The following is a 22,311-nucleotide window of genomic DNA, read 5'->3' on the forward strand; positions in this document are numbered from 1 at the left end:
TATAAATTGTGGGTAAATTAAAAGGCTTTTTATTATCATTATAAATATTTTTTATTATTTATAAATATTTCTTATGAATTAACGATCTTCTAACAAATTCTCTCGTACAAAATAAACTATCACGAGTATGTACTTTGTTAGTCGATCATGAATTTTATGATATAATTATAATGATTTGGACAATAAGTGGATAATTACAATTCCATCCCTTAAGATTGATGTGATTATACGTCGATCCTTGTAGTATAAAATTTACATCCAGGACGTCCTAAAGTTTGCTTTCTTCTAACAAATAAGTTCTCCATTAATCAAATTCACCAAATTTGCTGATATTAACAAAATAAATTGGATAAAAGTCCATATTTATTTTCAATTGACTTATTAATGATTTATAATATGTTAAATAAATATTTCACGATCAAATTATCCTAATATATCGTCACACATTAATGTATGTGAGGACGTATTCACTGTTCTAGGTTTAGCTTTTAGTTAGAAAAAAATTATTTGCGCAATACGTCAATAATAAGTCAATTGAGGTAAATATCATTTTTTTTTTGCTAATATAAATAAATTCCGTGAGTTAGACCAACGCAAATAATTTATTTGTTAGATGAATGCAAATTTTTCGAAATACTAAATGTAATTATTTAAACTAAAAAGAAATTATATGTAATTACATTAAATTTAAAAATATATATAACTATTTCAACTTCCATAAATTCTAATTTATCCTATAAATCGAGGAAAAGAGCGGATGTTGGTCGGTCTCCATTCAGATTCCTTTGTCCCCACTAAAATTATCCCAAAATGTGGAGAAGATCAAATTGGTCTGCATAATCATGAAGCTGTCTGCTGCTGTTGATAAGACTTTCGTGCACAAGTTTATAGAATCTGACCATATATTTGTAATTTAGTCAAAAGGCACTCCCCCTTTTGTTTTCTAACTCCTTCATTTGTTAATATTCACAAAGAGCAATCATGCGATTGTGTTAATATGAGGGTGAATGGTAATTTATTTATTTTGATTATGCAAATCAATAAATTACCCCCTATAAAAAATATAATAATTTATTTTTTATATTTTTTAAAATGAAGTAATTTATTTTTCTGTCTTGATTTTATAAATAAGTAAATTACCTCCATATGAAAATAAAATAGCAATTTACCATCTGTACTTTTCAAAATGAAAAAATTATTACTTTTTTGTCTAAATAGGTAAATTATTTTATTTTAAAAAACATAGGGATGTAAATTGCTTATGTTTCTTTTGTAAGGAAATATTTTGCACATTTGTAATATCGTAAGGGGGTTGCTTGCATTTTTTCGATTAATATGACGATGATAATTCCATCTCTTCATTTCAACTTATTGTCTCCCCCTCTTTTTTTTTTTTTTTTTTTTGCGTGCGTCTAAATATTTAAAGAAAAGGTACTCTCCTTATAAAAAGTTGGGAAAAAATTCAAAGACCTCCCCTGTAATTTTAGAAATATTCAAAAAAAAAATTATCAAAATTAACGTATCAATTACACCCATGTGATATAAAATAAAGTTAAAAAAAAATTCTAAGACCAAAGTTGGAAGCACATACGGGTTATATAAATATAAAGTTTTATTAATAATAAAATATTAATTTATATGTAAATATATAATTATATTAATATTTTTAATATAATATTTTTTTAATTTAATTAATTAAAAAAATGACGACGACTTCGCTGCAGAGAAGGGCGCGGCGTGGGCGATGGGCATCGCCCTCGACATCTAGGCGACGCCTTGCCGGTGGTGGGGTCGGGGCTCGACAATAGGAGGGCGAGTGAGAGAAAGGGGAAGCCAGTCATGCGGTGGGGAGCGGGTGGGGGTTTGATTATTATTCTTTTAAAATAATAATTTTATTTTTATAAATTATAATATATTTTTTATATATTATAATAATTCATATAATATAATTTTATCCAACATATGATTCAACTCATTTTCTAAAGCCACGTAGGACTAAAAATCCTAAAAAAGATATCCACTTGGCATGCCATGTCATTTTTCGATAAAATATTAAAATTTCGGCAACTGAAAGACTAAATTTCATCAATTTTAAAACTTAATGGATTTAAAAAAAATGACTTAATTATCGAACTAAAATTAATATTCAGCATATTTAACGGACTAAAAAAATAATATTTCTATATAAAATTTTAATATATTTAATTTTATAGGTATATTTTAATATATATATCTTTCTATATACAAAAATTTCTAAATAATTTTTATATATTATAGATATATCATAGGTATATTTTAATAGGGCTAGGCTGACCAGGTTCGCTATAGCATTTGTTATAGTTAAAAGCTAGTTTTTTGTGTCATTTTTATTTTACCGTAGTTAATAATAGTCATTTATCATAATTTTTACATAACTACTAATATTATAGTCAATAGTAAATTTTTTTTCTAGTGTATGATTGTAGATGCAATAGCTATGAGTTGCTGTAAATAAAGCTAAAATATTAGCTAAAATTATAAATATGATAAATACCTTGGCTAAAATATAATTATTTTGTTATAACTTTTGAAAATATAATTATTTATACGTATATAAGAATCTCGATAGAGAGACGTCGTTTACACGTATTCTTGCAAAATGCCAAGTGCGACTTTGGTCACTGCTTATGTAATCGCATTTTGTGCAGGAGAGTTGCATCCGATATTTAATCATTCGTCCATCACTATCTATGGACGCTATCTCGAGTAATATAATTATTTATTCATATACAATAAAAAAAACTTGTACGATATTTTAAAAAAATATCATTTAATTAATCATAGTAATTTATTTTTCTTATGATACTGAAGTAATATTAAATAATATAACAAATAAAACACAAAAATTCTAAAATATTGAATATGTGAAAATATAACTTTTATTTGTGTTAAATTATTCAAATTATTTGAATATTCTAATATTTACATTAGATGAGAAAAATAAATGAAAAATGAAATTAAGCTTATTAGTACAAGGGTACAATTGCTAAAAACAAAGTTGCATTTCAGGGTGCTAAATATAATTTCTCAAAAAATAAAAGGTCTATATGTATTATATCAAATTTTAGGGGAGGGGAATGTAATTATCCCTAAAAATAAAGTTGAATTTATCTATAAAAAGAAAAGAACTTTTTCTCTCACAAATGGCGGTTATGACACCACAACACCAATTTTTTGATGTTATCCCAATAATACTTCTAAGTTGATTTTTTTTAAGCTTTCTTTCTTTTTTTTTTTTTTTAGAAATATGATGTGTTGGTTTATATATAGTTTTTCTTCTTCATAATATATTTTAAGACGTGAAATATTATTTTTTATATACACGTAAGGATGACGTGCCATGACGGCTAGTTTAATAAAAAAAGTTAAAGCACCTAGACGCATCAGCACCCCATAAAATGCTTCTAACTTTTAATTTAAAAGTGTTGCTTTTTAACAATTTTAAAAACAAAAATTAATATTTCAATTATCTCCAAAGTGCGATTTTATAGTCAAAATCTAAAATACACTTTTTTCAAAACTCTCATAAATACTTCCTTAGCCAGATAGAGACTTTGGATCAGGTTCAAACATATTCTTAAACCCAATCAGCTTTGCCGATCCCAATCAATATTTTAGGTTGAAAATGTCTAACACCTAAACTATAATTTGACATTATAATTAATTATTTCTTAATAGGATGGACAGGATTCGCGCATGAATGTGACTCGACCTGACCCAGTCCAACTGATCAACCCGCTTTGGAAGCCGTTAGATCACCTGACACTCGGACGCCCAAATGTTGCCACGTGGCATCTTCTCATACGCTTCCGTACACTATAAATATTGGTAAATATGAATATTTATGAAAGTACATTTGTTATATTTTTAATTTCACCAACTCTTCTTAGATCGCATTCGACCCCACTTTCTCTAACTTAAACATCAGAAGACATTAGTTGGGGGCCACCCAACAAGCCTAATGTGTGTTCTGTTCTCAAGATCCACTACTAGGAAACTCGAAAGAGGATTCATCGACCCAACCTTAGGATAACGAGGTCCGATGATTCGACCCCAATTGTACGACCTGCATCAATATATATATATATATATATATATATATATATATATATATTCGACACACCAACACTGAATTAAAACATTAATTACTAGCTGAGAGGCTGAAAATACTTATTTAATTTCTCGAGGCACACTTTTTTCTTCGATAAAAGGAAAAGCTGCAAGCAGCAAATACAAAGGGAAAAATATTAAGTTATACAAATATTCTTTTTCTAGATACGCAAAAATATAATTAACTAGTTATACCCTTATCAAGATACGAAAATATTCTTATTTTAGAAAAATAAACAGATGAAAAATTATGTTATTCAGATTAATTTCCGAAATATAATAAGGGAAAAAATAAATCAAAATTTAAAATCAAATAACTTATGTCATAAAAATACAAAGGCACGATTAGATATATAAATAATTTAAAATTTTATTATCAATTAATTTTATGTAGAAAATATGTGGATCTTTGGATAAAATATAATAATCATGCATGGAATAAGAGGACGAGTAGGTGGAATTCTTCATATTAATTTGAGCAGTATTTTCTATGCATTCATTTTATACAAATATTTGTAAATGAGTCGAACTCGATAAAATTTTCTATTTTGAGCTCGATCGAATTTTACTTTGAGCTCGGACAGTCGAGCTCGAGCTACAAGTTTATAAGAAAGAGACTCAAGCCCGAGCCCAAATTAAATTTTTTTTTTACCTTTTTACTAAAATTAAAAATATATTATTATAAATATATGATATTAAATATTATCATATTAATTATAAAAATTATTTAAAAAATATATGCTACAATATTTTCATCAAATGTTATGAATATAATATAACTTCATGAATGCTACTATATTGTTATATTTCATTTAATTTTGTATTTGAATAGAAATAATAGGCTAAATTAGAATAATAAGAAAATACTTAAAAGATCATTGACATAGTTAAAGTAGGAGTTCTTAACTATTATTCTTTTCTTGAATAAGCCGATTATAATACCAAATATTAATATTTAATAACTACTAATAACAATAATAATAACAATCACATACTATTCATCAATATCAGATAATCATATATAATCAATACCTCTATTATTAAAGTAGAAACATCCCACACATTGGTAGAGTTTGGACCCACGACTTTAGAGTCATGAGGCCTTAACTTCGCTGATTGAGTTAGGGTTGATCGACAAAAGAAATTTTTAATTGATAATCACTAAATTATAAGTGATTCTTTTCCTGTAAAATTGCTTTTAGGCATTTTTTAAAAACTTATAAAATGTCGTGCGTATTTCAATTTTCAAAGAGATAACTTAAACTTAACTCAATACGTAGGGAAAAGTATTATTTTAGTCCGCTAAGTATGCCTAATTTTAATTTTAGTCCGATAATTATGTTCATTTTTGTTTAGGTCAGCAACTTACGAAATTGCTTACTTTTAGTCATTAGCCAGTCCATATGCACTCATAGGGGTAAAATTGTCCGAAAATTTATCAGAGGACTAAAAGTAAGCAATTTTGTAAGTTACTGGATCTAAACAGAAATGAACATAGTTATCGAACTAAAATTAAAATTAGGCATACTTAACGGACTAAAATAATACTTTTCCCCAATACGTATTAGTCGTTGTCTTATTTGTATAATATCTAGATAAACTGATAATCACTGGACACAGGATGAGAACGAAGTGGCATTTTCCTGCCTCTATCATTCATGCTGGCACTGTCTTCTTTATTTGCATTTGGCAATGTAATGACAAATGCCCTTCTCCCAAATTGCACATCCGTAATTGTTTTTTCTTCTTTTTTTTTTTTTTTGTTTTTGCATGTTTTTACCTTTTCTTCAAGAAGATGTAATTTATTATAATTAATCCGTCACAAAAGTCGGTCGCTAATTGGCTGTTTTTTCTGTACCATAGTTGCTTTCATTTGAATAATCGAAATAATAAATTCTCTTTCGTAATGTTTCTTTCATTTTTGTGCCTTTTCTTTAAGAGGATATAATTTATCATAATGAATCCGTCGCAAAAGTCCGACACTGATCAATCGTGATAGTTGTTTTCATTTGCAAATGGAAATAATATATTTTCCTTCGTGATGTTTCTTTTGATTTTGCCTTTTCTTCTAGACAATGTAATTTATTTTAATGAATGAAATATTGCTTATTTATGAATGCTATGACTGATCGAGAATTGTTGCAATTGCAGCGTCTGCGATTAAAGCCCACTTTATGAGTTTGAATTTTATCAAATGTATGGATAATTCGTTTCATAATATATAGAATTATTATTTTGGTATTTTAATGTAATACTATAACTATTATTTAAAAAAAAATATTTAACCTTTATATGGTTTTATATTATTGTGTTGATCAATTTGATAACGTAAGTCGGAGTTAGACGTACAAGCTACAATATAATAAACTATAATTTTTTGATAACATTAGTCCTACTCAATTAGTCAATTAGTCCTACCCCCACCCAACCCCGACCTCCTCCCCCCTCTCCTTCCCACCGCCACCCGCCCACCCTAGGCCTGGGCCATGTCGGTCACCCAGAGAGTCGCCCTCGCTGCGTTGGCCGATTGTTGTCGCCCAGAGGTGAGGAGCGCGACCTCCTCTACAGCAGCGGCAGCAGTTTCCTCACCGCCGCTGCTTCTTTTTTTTTTAATATATAAATTATTTTTTAATTAAAATTAATATTTTATTGTATAAATAATTAAATAATTATTATATAAAATAATATTTTATTATTAATAAATATATATATATCTATAATATTATATATCAGATGCTAGAGAAGGACAAAAATGTAAAAAAAAAAAAAAGGTAGTTTCATAAAATTCGCAGTCAAAGCGCGTGCGGCCCAATTTTTGTATAGAAGGATTTTTTTAAACTTTATTTTATATTAAAGGGGGTAATTGATACTTTAATTTTTATCGAGTTTTTTTTTTTAACATTTCTATTATCACATGATGTTCCTGGATTTTTCCCTAATTTTAAGCTATACATATTTATTTATATAATATAGGGAATAGTTCATTTCTTCACATTTCAACATTGTTGTAGAAGCTTTTTTTTGCCGTATAAATACATATATGTAGATATTGATTATGTTCGAATCTGAAAAGTGGACTAGGGTCTAATTCAAATATGAAAATGTCAAAAGTAAGTGAACACATTGTCTATTCAGAAATTCTTGTCTGGCCAACATTCTTGCAAAAGTTGAGGACGAGAATTATTCATTGTGTTTGGTTTTTTGTTTTCGCAATTTCTAAGATAAAATAAAGTACACTTAATGTTTATTTTTGTGCTTTTATACTTTATCTGTGTGTTTTTTTTCAACTTTCTATATATAATATATATATACACTTATATATATAATATAGAAGAAATATGATTTGACGATAAATAGTGATTTTTGTCTAAAAAAAATACAACATTAAACATATAATATTTATATATAAAAAGATATATAAAAAAAATATGATTTGATAATGAACAGTGATTTTTGTCTCCCAAAAAGATATTGATTCCAATTGTTGATTTCCCTGTTCCCTTTGATCGCGAGACAAGAATTTGTCGCCGCTGCTGTTATAAAACTACCTTTGACCTGTTACTACAGTGGACGCTGGAATTTTAGTATCACTTATACGATAGTTTGGAATTCAGCTCAAGAAATTTAAATCTTATGATTGTGGGTTCAAAATTAATTGATGTTTGGATATTGATCTATTTAAATAGCTATTATTATTAATATATTATAATGATAATTATTAATTATAATTATTTAATATTACTAATTGATATTAATTGCTAATAATTGACATTTAATTTTTTGTATTGTAAATCAAATCAAGGTTAACTGGGGACAATGACCTAAACTTGTAAATTCAAATAGTAAAAAATAAAAAAGCATAGTGAATATTGATTAATCATAGTTATTTAACGACTAGTAGCATTTTTTATTATTTTTTTTACAAGTTAGGCGAAAACACTGGTAATAAGTACTAAAAACCATAACAATTATTTTATCAATAGTTAAAATTATGACAAATATTAATTTTGTTGTCAAAACAAAATTTTTACACTGATTTCGTTCGACTATTGTAAATAATATTGATTTTTCATTATTTAGCCACATATTTTGTTTTAATGCAGGAAATAACCCATTTTTTTATAATGTTCCCACATAACCTATTTCTATATTGTTGTAGAAGCTTTATTTACCCTATCCATAAAAATATATATCCATATATATGTATTGATGTGTGTTCGAATTTGAAAATTTCACTAGGGTCTAATCTGAAATAAAAATATCCAAATTGAGGAATTAATTTTTTTATTTATTCTCTAACTTACCACTCCCTACTAATTTTTTATCGTTTTTCAAATTTATTTTCATATTTTTTTTTCACTATTTTTTTAATAAATTCAAATATTAACTTATTGTTTTGTATATATTTTATTAAATACTAAATATTTAATAAATATATTTTTTAAATAGTATTATGGAATTGCGCACATAGAGTGTGCGATAAATTACTAGTTAAGATAATTGCACAACAATTATTAACCTTTATTTATGTGAACGAGACCAAGACATTAATTAACTATAGCTAAAACCAATGCACATATATTGGATATAAATAAAATCATGACAAATATTTATTAGTCAAAATTTAAAATTTTGAATTAAATTTGTTTGAACATTGAAAATAATATTATTTTTTTATAATTTTAAATTCTAATTATTTATAATATAGAAAATAATGTATTTTCCCATAATGGGTAGAGTTAGTCATTTTTGAAATACAAAATATCCTTCATTTTACATTTTTGAATCAAAGGGTTCGTTTTTCTACAATAGCCCTTGATCACCATTCAGTGTTTCCTCATCTATAATACACGGACACTTTAAAAAATTATTCGATACAATATCAGATCGTGTCTGACATGACACTACTGAAACACACGGATAATGTGTCTGAAAATTTTTTAAAAAAAAAGAAAAAACATTGTGGTGTGTTTGCCTATCTGAAAATTTTTTGAATAAAAAGGAAAAAATGACACTATGGTATGTCTAACACATTTTAGACACGTATTAGATTTTTTTATAATTTCAAAAAGTTTGGTCTATTTTGTTTTCAAAAAAAGTTTGAGCTTAATAGAAAATTTCACTCATCTCAAATTAAAATTTGAGAAAAAATTATTAAAAATTTGGGAAATGGTCATGATGATTTAATTAATTTGAATATTAAAAAATTTCCATTGCATACTTTTATGATAAATTAATTATGTATATTTTTTAAGCCAAATTTGGTAAAAATATAAATATAAGATATGCTTATTTTATATTTTATTTTGATATAATTTATATATTTTAATTTGATAAAAAATTAAAAATATATATTATATGTAGCCTTATCGTATCCTAATTTTTTTATATTTTTTATGTCTATGTCCATATTATATCTTGTCCATATTATCATATCCGTGTTCATACACTATAGTTCCTCATAAACACATAATTCTAAAATAGATCAGAAGGAGAAAGTTGCTAGTTATTAATCGCATTAAGTAATTGAAAGCTTCCTTAATTATCCAATCATGAAAAGTGAGGACATGATTATGACATAAGTCCTTACCGCTTGGAACCATATATAGGCGGCCGATCATTCCATAATTTAAGTTATAATATCTTTTCATCCTTTAATTTTTTAAAATATAATTTTGATCTTATATATGTATTTTCTTATTTTCATGGTTCTTTTGTTTAGAGTTCATATCTACCAGAGTGAAGGACGAACACCAACAAAGAACGGACTAAAATCATAAAAATTTAAATGATTATAGGATTAAAATATTACTACAAAAAGTTAAAGAACAAAAATATTAGAAAAAATATGAGGCAATGGGAACAATGACTAGCCTCGATTTTAAATGGTCCCATGAGATGCATATGTATTTTTTTCAGTGAGAAAGGTAAATTTCAATAAAAAAATAAATTAAAATTATGAAATTTAAAAAAAAATAAAAAATAAGAAAACTATATCATAAAATTAAAAAACGAAAACGTCAACTAGCCTCGAATTACGGTACTATAAACTCGTTTAAGCCTATAGGCGGCTGATGAGTATCTTGGAAGCGACGTGTATTCTTGAAATTCCAAATTCTATTGTCGCCATAGCCTCATGTCTATGTATAGACAGCCCACCACTCCATGTTATGTACAGGAGATTGGTTGGAGACTTAAACGATTCATATATCATCCATGCACGCAGTTCCTATACCCCTCTTACACGATCATCAAATCATCCGCTGGTAATTCATTGCGTTTTGAATAAGGTTTCATAATTTATTTGACCACCAGAATATAATAAAATAATTTGATTTTATTCTATATTTTATCTAATTAGGTAAATATTAATATAAAATATTATATTTATTTTATTGAACATTTTATTCAATCAGATCCTATCAATCGTTTATCCCACATGCAGAAGTAAACAATCACTTTTGGAAAGGATAGTCTTAACCGTCTCAATTTAACAAAAGTTGCCCAAAATTTGTGAGAAAATTGGGGCGGGTTTAATTTTGGGACAACTTCTAAGAGACCTAAGTAAACTCATTTTGGAATGGGTTCTACAATGGTTCACCCACCCCAAAAATATTGAACTTGGTATAAAGGACGTGATGATATCATCCGGCCATAAAATCGTTACAAAGACCATCATAATTTATAACGGTTGTTACCTATCACAGAATGCCGCTCAAAATTCTGATTTTTTTTTTTTGTAGTATTTGATCGAACTCGAAATATGCAACCATGATTGTTGTTACCACGCATCTTCATGCGATCTAGTGATAGGGTCCTGAGAATGAAAACACGAACGTTAACTTCGTCGGATGCATCCCCAACAATGACCCTCCGACACTCAAGTTAGAGTGATTCGAGGTAAAAATGTGCGATCTGAGCTAGTAGATCGAAAGTAAATAGATAACATTTATCTCAATTAATAAATCGTCGGGATATTTATAGTTCCAGATGTATACAGTGGGTTGGGCCATGCGTCTTAATCTGGACATCAGCGTCTCTGATCGGACGGCTACTATCATGTCGGGTCTTCGGTTCGCGGATCGGGTTCCTTCCTGCCCATTTTAATGGGGCACGGGTCAGGTAGAAAAATTACTAAAATGCCCCTCATTAAGGTATTTTTGACAAATAGGGGTTTTGCCCATCATATTTAGTCCTGTGATTTTGAAATTTTGATTTTTTTGATCTGTTTTTGTTGAAAATACACATGCCGAGCACATGACCTTCAGATTGGACAAAAATTACCAAATTTTCATGAAGTTACCACTTCATGCAGCATCAAATTACCGCCCCATAAATTAGGACGAAAATGCAATTTTTTCGATGTTTTGCAAGCAGAAAATTTATAAAAATAATATTATTTAACTAGTGTTTTTCAAAAGTTAAAAACACTAATCTTTTTCTCTTTCTCAAAATTATATTGACCATAAATACAGTAAATGAAAAAAAAAATGCTCATCTCCAGTTAAATATATTAATCCAGTTACTTATAGATGTGTTTTTAATAATTAATAAAAATGTAAAAGTATAAAATAATGAAGTAAATATGTCAATGCGAAATTATTTCAGAAAATAATGTAGAATTAAAAAACTGCATGAAAAACTAAATTCATTTATAGAGAACATGTTTTCCACGTATAACTAAAAAATCATTTTACTATAACGGTATTTTCTTCTTGACACACTTCGCATCCAAAAAATGCACACACTCAAATGTTCGAATACGAGACATCTCATAGAGAAATTTTACCCCCAATATTTTTTAAAATAAAATAATTTATTTTCTTAAACAAAGAGGTAATTAATTGTTTCATTTAAAAAAAATACAAGATTATTATTATTTTTTTTATAAAAAATAATTTACTTATTTGTAATTATCATATAAAGATAAATCACATCCAACCCAATTTAAAAGTATAGAAAATCAAAAGTGTTATTCCTATAATTATAGAACAAAAATTTTACTTCTCCGAATAACAAATCCAAGCACATGCTACATCATGCAGCCAAAAACATTGTATTAGTTTCCGTAGGCACAATTTTCGGTGATATGAAGCTTCAAACAGCATACATACAAAGTCCTTTATTGGCAGGGTATAGCAGCTCTGTGGCCACGTGAAGCAGCCTAATCTTCTTCCATCTACCTCTCTCTATAAAACACTTGCCACACACACGCTGTCGAGGGCCGCAAGGATGGAGTCCTTCCAAAGCAGAGGGATGAGTGAACCTCTTCTTGAATCCAAGATACCGCCACCAGAGGCGGCGGAGGAGGCAAGCGCCGAGCTTGAAGAAATACTCTGCGACACTACCTTATCGTGGTGGCTCCGCTTCCGTAAAGCCATTGGAATCGAGCTGAAGTATCTTTTCCGGCTAGCAGGCCCCGCAGTCATAGTCTACCTGCTCAACAATGTTATTTCCATGTCCACCCAGATATTCTGCGGCCATCTCGGCAATCTTGAACTTGCTGCTTCTTCCCTCGGCAATAATGGCATCCAACTATTGGCCTATGGCCTCATGGTAACTTATAAATTGGGGTACAGTTCATAGAGTGATAAGTTTGTGGGATTGGTTCGATTCGACCATACCTAATCTAATTTGGATAATAGCACAACTGTTTGATGCGAATCTTGTTTTCTGAACTGCAGCTCGGAATGGGAAGTGCAGTAGAAACTTTGTGCGGGCAGGCGTACGGCGCACAGAGGTACGGGATGCTAGGAGTATATATGCAGAGGTCGACAGTCCTCCTAATGGCCACAGGGCTTCCCCTGATGATCGTATACCTATTCTCCAAGCAGCTCCTGCTCCTGCTCGGCGAATCCCAACGGGTGGCCTCTGCGGCCGCGCTGTTCGTATACGGCCTGATACCGCAAATCTTCGCGTACGCTGCCAATTTCCCTATACAGAAGTTCTTGCAGGCACAAAGCATCGTGAATCCCAGTGCGTATATATCAGCCGGGGCGCTGGTGTTGCACATATTTTTGACGTGGCTGGCGTTGTATGTGTTCGGATGGGGGCTGCTGGGGGCGGCCCTGGTGCTGAGTTTCTCGTGGTGGATTATAGTGGTAGCGCAGTTCGTGTATATTGTGACTACAGAGCAGTGCAAGGCGACGTGGAGCGGATTCAGTTGGATGGCGTTTACGGGGCTCTGGGACTTCTTTAAGCTGTCTGCTGCTTCTGCCGTGATGCTGTGCCTGGAGACCTGGTATTTCCAGGTCCTGGTTTTGATCGCTGGCTTGCTGCCTGATCCTGAAATAGCGTTGGACTCTCTTGCTATCTGGTAACATAGAATTTCTTCAGCTTTTGTGAAAATTTGTGGTTCTTATCATGAAAAAATTAATCATACTCTTGTTAAAATGGGTTTAATACAATTTATCCCATCTAATATTACACATGAATAAATTATTTTTCATAAAAAAATAATACCAATTTACCCAAGTATCTCCCGTGTCTAGGGAGATAAATTGTTTAATTTTAAAAAATACAATGGGTAAATTACTATATTTTTAAAAAAAAAGGAAGATAAATTACTAATTTTTTTATATGAGATAATTTGCATATTTATAATATTATACAGGCTAAATTGCATTTTTCTCTTGTGAAAATACTAGTAGTTCAAAATATTTCATAAAAATAAAAAGTAAAAAATCACATCACGACCCTTTTTGATGTGGGAGGCAATGACTTCTTACGTTGCTTGTTTTCTCTGTTTTTTTTCATTTTTCAAAAAGGTTTTTTACCCATTAATATTTCATTGTGTAAAATTCATTTAGCATTAATTACATTTTATCATTCAAACTATATCGTTTTTATAATTTGATATCTAAATTATTTTTTATGACAATTTATCATATCAATTTTATAAATTGCATTTTGTCATTTATAATTTTTCAACCAAATTTTTTGTCCAAAAAAAGCATTACATGCAGTGCACATGTGATACTTAAGGGTTATGTGATCTGGTATTTTTCACATATGTATTATATTTGATGTTTTTTTTTATATGACAAAGTGCAAATTTCACAAAATTAAGATGATATATTGATAGCAAAAAAAAATTTTAATAACAAAGTGCAAATAACGAACATAGTTCGAATAGTAAAATATAATTTACCCATTCAATTAATCCAATGTAATTTCTTGCAACGTCCTCAATTTTAGTCATTTTAGTTCAGGATTTATTGTGTTAAAACTACAGAATTAATGAAGACCATTAAGTCGTGCAAGATGTATAATTGTATATTGTCTCACTTTTCGATAAGAACAAAAGAATATAAATAAAAATTCTGTAAGTGTTAGCAGTAGGTGTCTTTTGAAATTGGTGGCTGGAAAACTGATGGTATTCCAGCCACACACTCACCATCACATGATCAGGCCTAGTTTTCGGATGGGAATTTTGTCCTCTGACAAATTACTATTCAGACTGAATTTGATCGGATATAAATTAATTAAATATAATATATTTATCATATAATTAATATAGATTTATTGTTTAATTAATTGAATTTGATCAAACATCAGAATCAATATATATATATATATATATTCGCAACTGCAAAAAAACATAAAATTGAACTTCTCATTGGTGAGGATGCAGACAGTTTTGTTGCTTTCTATTAAATGAATATTCCCAGATTGTATTATTATAATTTTGTTTTATATATAGTAAGTACATAATGAGATGTGATGGATCAATTGGAATGTGCAGTGGGACAATTGTTGGGTGGACTTTAATGGTCTCAGTTGGGTTCAATGCTGCTGTGAGGTTAGTAAGAATTTTTACTGTTAATTGTCATCTTCTTCTTTGTTTTTATTTTTTTTAATTATTAAATTTTTTACAAACTCCTCATAGTAAATTGTAACTTCAAATAATTATTTACCAACACTTATTTTATCATAAAGTTGCAAGAAAATTTATACACTTTTGCGCACCCTGAAAATATGACATCTCGTTTTAACTAATTTCGATAGTGAAAAATAAAAATCACGATGAAAAGTAATTAATTTATTATAGGTACGCTTACGATTATTGACTATTGTTCGGAAAAGGAGCAGAACATAAATTTTGATTAAAATTTTCATATTGATTTGAGTTGACAGTATTGATTCACTATGTTTTTAAAATTGTATTTATTGCAAAGGTAAGAAACAACTATTTTCTCATAGTGACGACATGTACATCTACGAGACCAAGAGCTTAAGGTGTGTTTTTTAAGCTAATATTGGCAAAATATCAAGTGAATTTTTTTTAATTTTTTGGACTAAAAATATATATTAAGTGACAATAATTCTAATTCTAACACAATATAATAATCAGTGATAAAAATTAGGATAAATTACAATGACCTCTCCTGAGATTTGACATAATTACGAATACCCACTAATTTGTAAAATTTACCATCTAATTCTAATTATAACACTATTCAAGTGGTCATAACCTGATCCCAATCAACAAGCGTAATAATTTCATTCAAAAGCAGTGTGAGGGTCAGCAATGAGCTGGGGGCCAAACACCCGAAATCAGCAGCTCTCAGCGTGGTGGTATCAACGGGAACATCTCTCATCCTATCGGTGATATTCGCCTTCATCACACTCGTCTTCCGCCATCAATTGAGTTACGTCTTCACCTCCGGCGAAGTTGTTTCCGACGCCGTCGCAGACCTCACGCCGCTCTTGGCTGCTTCCATTATCCTCAACGGAGTTCAACCTGTTTTATCTGGTAACTATTACCTTACTTTCTTTAATTTGATTTCCCTCTATTTTAAAGTATTTGATACATATCATAAGTGGCACTAAAAGAAATGATCCGACTAGTAATAAATACTAGCTGTATGTGGGACATTCGATACATGTGAAAAAAAAATTTAAAATAGTTAGATATTATTTTATTGATTTTTTTTTGTTGTAGGAAAAATAATAATATGAAAATGATTACAATAAAAAAATAAATAATTTAAAAAAAATATTTGGGTAGGAGAAAGAGAAAAAATATTTACTAAAAATAAATAATTTTAAAAAAATAGATTTTACTACTTGTAGATAGTGGGGGAAAAGTAAAAATTAGTGGGTGGAGAAAAAAATAGCATACTAAAAATAAGGAAGACACCGAAGAGGTGCTCTCCCTTAATATATAGTATAAATTAAGTGATATTTTTAAGATTTTACTAAAAATATATCTTAAATAAAAATAATTTAAATCTCATTGCAATGCAATAATTAGTAGAAAAAATATATATTAAGTTTTCATTATACATAATTAGCGACAATTATATTATTATTGGAAAAATTTTATTTTATTACGTCCCAAAATTAGCGCATTTGTAATTTTGCCCTTTATTTTTTAACTCACCATATTGAATTTAGTAGCTCTAATATATTTGCAATTTTAGTCTCAAATCTTAATTTTATTGATTTTTTAAAAATAAATAACTATTTTAAAGTAATAAATTTTTACCATTTGTAGATAATGGTAGATATGTGGAAGCTAGTGAGTGGAACCAAAACAAAATAAAAGAAAAAAAAAAGCACACTAAAAAGTAAAAGAGACACAAAAAAAGTGCTCTCTCTTAATATATAATATAGATGATCATTAATAAAAAATTATGTTTAACTAATTACTGTGGTCATAAATGAAAATTGTGATAAGTAATCCTTTGTTACTTTTGTTTTTGCAGACGAGACCAAAATATTAATTACATATAATAATTATTGCAAATGCGTTAGTTATGACAAAGAACTATACTAAAAACTTTGGTCAAACCTGGTATATATTGATAAACTTCCATTAAAATTTAAGTTTCACATTAATATATTTTACGATAACCGATAGTATTTATTTATTATAATTTTTAAATTGTACTCATTTATAATATCGAGAATCAATGATTTAAATTTTTGTACTCTCTCAAAACGAAAAATGAAGCAGTGAATTTAAATTGGGGAGATCTACTTACTGACACATTATTAATTTATGAACTCTCAAAATTTAAAAAATATTAATAATTTTGTGAGAGTAACACTATATATATATATACACACACTAACAGTATTAATTAGCATTAGAAAAAAAATATTATTGGCTATAATATTAATATTAATGATTAAAGATTATAATAAATAATTATTATTAACCACGATTAATTAAAATCAATGTAAAAATTAGTTTTTTCAGCATGAAAATTTTATTTGCTACAGTTAAAAGTCATGGTAAATATTTTAACCACTCTAACAAAAACTACAGCCAATACCTTATAGCAAGTCACTACAAAAAATGAATTATACCTTATGATATAAATGACAACTTAAAAATAATAGCAAATCAATACTTTTTACTTCGGTGAAAAAAAACCAATTCAACAACTTAAGTATCACGATCAAATAATATTTGCCATAATTTTAGCTATGACCAATATAATTGCTTACTTGTGGCTAATATTTTTTATCCCGCTTCCAAAAATAACAACTAATAATTATTGCACAATCGTAATTAATTAATATTTATCATAATTGTGTATTTTGCCACAATTTAATAATCAGCCACGACAAAAAAAATGAAATTTCCTTAGCTGCACTAGCTACTTCTACATGAAAATTTTCTATTTTGTCCTATTTTTAATAATAATTTTTAACCATTAAACTCTTATGTAAGTAATCTTATTTAATTTTTTTTTGGTTAGAAAGTAGCTTTTGATTGGACTTTTTCCTATTTTCACTAAGGGTGAAATATATTTTCCGCCGAACTATGATCGTTTTTATACTTTGTTATTTTATTTTTATTTTTTTATTTCAATTTAGCATACTAACTATACGAGTTTTGCAAGATACCATCTCAAACCACTTTTCAATGGAATTTTCCATCGAATAATGGTACATGCACACTACAAGAAATATGATATCAGTGACAAACTATCAAGGTATAATTTTAAAGTTATCATGAATAACATATATTAAGTGATAATAATTTTTATCTTGACATTATATAATTTTAGCGACAAAAATGTGTATAAAGTTGTCACTAAATATAATTAGTGATACATCTAGTGACAATAGTGCTAACTGTTATTTGTTGTCACTAGATTGTTAGTATAGATGAGTCGCTAATTGTATTTAGCGACAACTTTGTGCACATTCTTTTGTTATTAATTTATGCTAATAACATCTTTTTACAAAATAATAATAATTATTAAAATCATGAAATTTCTTATTGTGATAAAATATAAACAGTCTTGTTTAAATATATATAATTAATGACAATATTAAAATTGTCACTTTATTTTTTTTTTTTTGTCGCTAATCTTTTATTTGCTTGTAGTGGCAGTGCACATAATGTGCAAGAATCTTTCTTATTTACGGAAAATCACTCATGAGTTCGTTAAATTATATGTTGATTTCACTTTTTGTTGTTAGAATATGGTGTGTTCCTAAAATATGAACCAGATTTGGATTTTGTGTTGGAAAATTACACGTGCCCGACATATGACCATTTATTTTCCATCAATAATCTAAGATGGTAATTGCAAAATTCGTGTAGTTGGTATAATAAATTTTAAAAAAATATAAATAAAAAGTACAAAACGATAATAATTTGATGGACGGAAATATTATTTTATTCTTTTTTATGAACACTCTTAATTTTGATTCTACTATGGTTCCAACTCTTCCTACAAAATTATCATTTCTTGAAAAACTATGTTATTGTTTTCATGAAATATATAATGGCTACATGACAAAACTTTTGAATCAACTTATTAAAAAACACATCACTCATTGTTTAACATTTTGGAAACATTACACAAAATATGATATTTCTGTTTTAACTAATTACATTGGTCAAAAATATAAAATTATGGTAAATAATAATTAACCACAACGTTACAGTGATTACCAACCTTTGTTTTAACATATGAACCTAAATAATTAATCATAATGAATAATGTTAAATATTTTGACGGTAACTATGACAATTGTTGGTTAACTATAGTGATCAAAACTTAAGTTTTTTACATTATTTTATTTGGTGATAGTCAATATTATTGTTATTACTTTTAAATCATACTCATCTATAACATACAAATAATTCAATTTTTTTAATAGTCGTACAGATAAATAAATCAATTTATGCTAGTACAAAAATTCAATTACAAATTAATGTGTCTCTCAATAATTAGTGGTTGAGATGTGACTCATGATATCACGTATGTATGAATATTTTATTTTATTTTTTAAATTGTAGTTGATATGTACATGTATGTATGTGTTAATGTATGCAAAAGGTGTGGCTGTTGGATGTGGATGGCAAGCATTTGTTGCCTATGTGAATGTTGGCTGCTACTATGTGATCGGCGTTCCAGTTGGTGCAGTTCTCGGTTTCGTATTCAACCTTGGCGCCAAGGTATACTTATAATTTTTATCCTTTTAATTTCTAATTGCTTGTGTATATATATTAATAATTTTTTATGTTGATAATTACACCGTCGTTCCTTGAGGTAGTTACGTATACCCTTTATGGTTTGAAAAAATACATCTAGTATCCTCATCGTTTGTTTTTGTCCAACAAATAGTTCATTCAATTAGTAAAAATTTACGAAAAAAATTGAATGAAAATTCATTTTTATCCCAATTGATTTGTTATTTATTTATAATAGATCAAACAAATCATTTCTAACCAAACTACACTCAATAATATATCTTGTATGTATCTACGTATATAACATCTCATAAAATATTGAACTCCCTACTTTTGAAAATACAAGTTTAGTTGAGTTTTGTGAACTTTTTTTTAAATTTTTTTTTTTTTGTAAAGTATTTCTATAATACCTTATTTTTTTGTTAAATTGAAAATAAGATACTCGGATCTTATAAATTTCTTAATTAAAGAAACTAGTAAAAATCTTCTGACTTATTTTTAAGTTTTTACTATATTGAATTATAAATATTATACTAACATCTTGTAAGTTTCGTAATCTTTATATCGTGTCTTTTGTATCAGAATTTAGAGAAATTGTATTTATCATCCGAACATGCAAAACGAACATAAAACGAACGTGCAAGTTATAAAACGAACATGCAATTTCCCCTCAAAATTCAAAACCAAGTGTAAGGAATGTACTATGATCACACTATCTATGCATAATCTTGTCTTTGTTTGGTTGGACATTTGAGACAGACATATGATGCAACTTTTGAACGAAACATAAATAGATCATTTTATCATTCTCCTTCTCTTGTTAATAATTTTTTTTGGGTTAGAAATGATTAAGAGATATAATTATTTTGGTGGTATTGTTTTGTAGGGAATATGGACAGGCATGTTAGGAGGTACACTTATGCAGACTTTAATCTTAATATGGATCACTGTTCGAACAGATTGGAATAACGAGGTACTATTGCATATATATGTTTCTCCTCGTATTTTTTCTCAATATCTACGTATATTTTCTCTTAATTCTTGAATAAAAACTTTAATGCGAGAGAATTTAACCTCTGTAAATAGAGAGAATATTCGTGATAATATATCAAGAAATTAAACTAAAATTAATTATTACTAATTATATATATCAAGTGATTATTATTCTTTTGTTATCACGATACTGATTTTTATAATTTTAATCATTAAAATAAATCTATATAAATGTTATCGATAATTAATGATAAAATAATCATATATAAAGTATTATTATTGATAACTAATAACACATATATAATGACAATACCGTGATATATAATATATGTAAAGTTATTATATACTCTTACGCGTATGCTTCTAAATATCAATAATGACAACATAAATACAACGCTTGTCATTAATATCAAGATTTTGAAAGTTACTTTATAATATACACAGAAAATTTATCATTTCATTATACTTTTAAATGACAACTTGTATTATATAGTATCCGATGTTTCTAAATAATGGATCTTAGTCAGAATTGATTCTATCATTTTTTCTTTTAAGTTATGGCTTTATTTAAATTAATATCTTTTATTTTAAATAACTATTTTATGTTTGTATTGTATGCATATGTATAAGATTATATATTAATCTCCACTCCCTACTATTTGTTTGTTTCCATAAATATTCTCCTACTGTGCATCCCAAAATTTTGATACAAGATATATGCCCTCTTACTATCAACTTATTATTTGCATAGCACTCATATGTTGACTTTTCTTGCATATTTATCAAACATTTGTAGTTATAAAATGAAATTGCTCCTAAGGGATCACCGTCATGTGTATGTTTGAAAATTTCAGGTCGACAAAGCAAGAAATCGGATAGACAAATGGAATGATTTGAAAGAGGGATTTCTGGTTGAATGATTTGTAAGATGGAAAAATTCATGCGACATCCTGTCGAACTTACACTTAAGAATATTTCAATACTGATTAGGTGGTCTTTAAATTTTGACCTAAATTTATCGCTTATGAATCAAATTTTATAGATCTACTCATATTATTATTATTATTTTCAAGGTCGGTTTAGAGTACATTTCAATTTATAGAAGAGATTTGAAAATTTGTATTATGTATATATAATAGAACACTTATTAATTAATGATAAAGGTATACATATTTAACGTTGGATATTCGACTTGCAAAAATGTTAAAAGAGACCACCGGTCTCCAAACATATGTATGTTGACAACATATATAAAAGAATGGTTACCTTTTCAGTTTCCTTTCCTCTGGGATGGTAAGAAATCTTGCCACCCAAATATATATTTTTATATTATTATCCTTAATTATAAAATTAAAATTAAAATAATTTTTTTTTTGTGTGTTGAATAAAATTGCAGCCAAATATGCTCTTATATAGACAAATTGCTGCCTAATTTTTCCTCCAAAATTGGAAACCTGGGATATTAAAACTGAAAAAAGAATATACTTTGGAAGGAGAGATGAAATTATTCCTTATTCATAAAATACCAGGAACTTTTGAGTGGTATTAATTTTTTTAAAATTGTTAGACAAGAACTACTAGAAGTTGGCAACTTCTTTTTCCAGGTGTATTTGATTTTTTTCTAGATGCCATTTAGGGATAAATTTTTTTATAAATATTTATGGAATCATATAAAGAATACCTGTTAAGTTTGGATTTTTGAAAGTTTTTGGACAACTTTATAAAAT

General features: G+C 28.0%; 1 protein-coding gene across 2 annotated transcripts; it reads left to right on the top strand.

Moving 5' to 3' along the window:
- The first annotated feature begins 12,248 nt into the window (after positions 1 to 12,248).
- Positions 12,249 to 21,656, top strand: LOC105178446 (protein DETOXIFICATION 40). Of its 2 annotated transcripts, none has more exons than XM_088876282.1 (7): positions 12,249 to 12,705; positions 12,834 to 13,465; positions 14,894 to 14,950; positions 15,663 to 15,904; positions 19,458 to 19,576; positions 20,478 to 20,564; positions 21,439 to 21,656. In XM_088876282.1, exons 1-7 carry the CDS (start codon positions 12,382 to 12,384, stop codon positions 21,502 to 21,504), a joined length of 1,527 nt encoding a protein of 508 aa, XP_088732408.1. In that variant the 5' UTR covers positions 12,249 to 12,381; the 3' UTR covers positions 21,505 to 21,656. The 2 variants fall into 2 exon arrangements, with proteins under 2 accessions (XP_088732408.1, XP_088732409.1); XM_088876283.1 differs by having other exon boundaries at positions 12,251 to 12,705; positions 15,666 to 15,904.
- The last annotated feature ends 655 nt before the right edge of the window (positions 21,657 to 22,311 follow it).

Source organism: Sesamum indicum, linkage group LG12 (assembly GCF_026168435.1).
Source record: "Sesamum indicum cultivar Baizhima isolate 11 linkage group LG12, ASM2616843v1, whole genome shotgun sequence".
Classification (NCBI taxonomy): Eukaryota; Viridiplantae; Streptophyta; class Magnoliopsida; order Lamiales; family Pedaliaceae; genus Sesamum; species Sesamum indicum.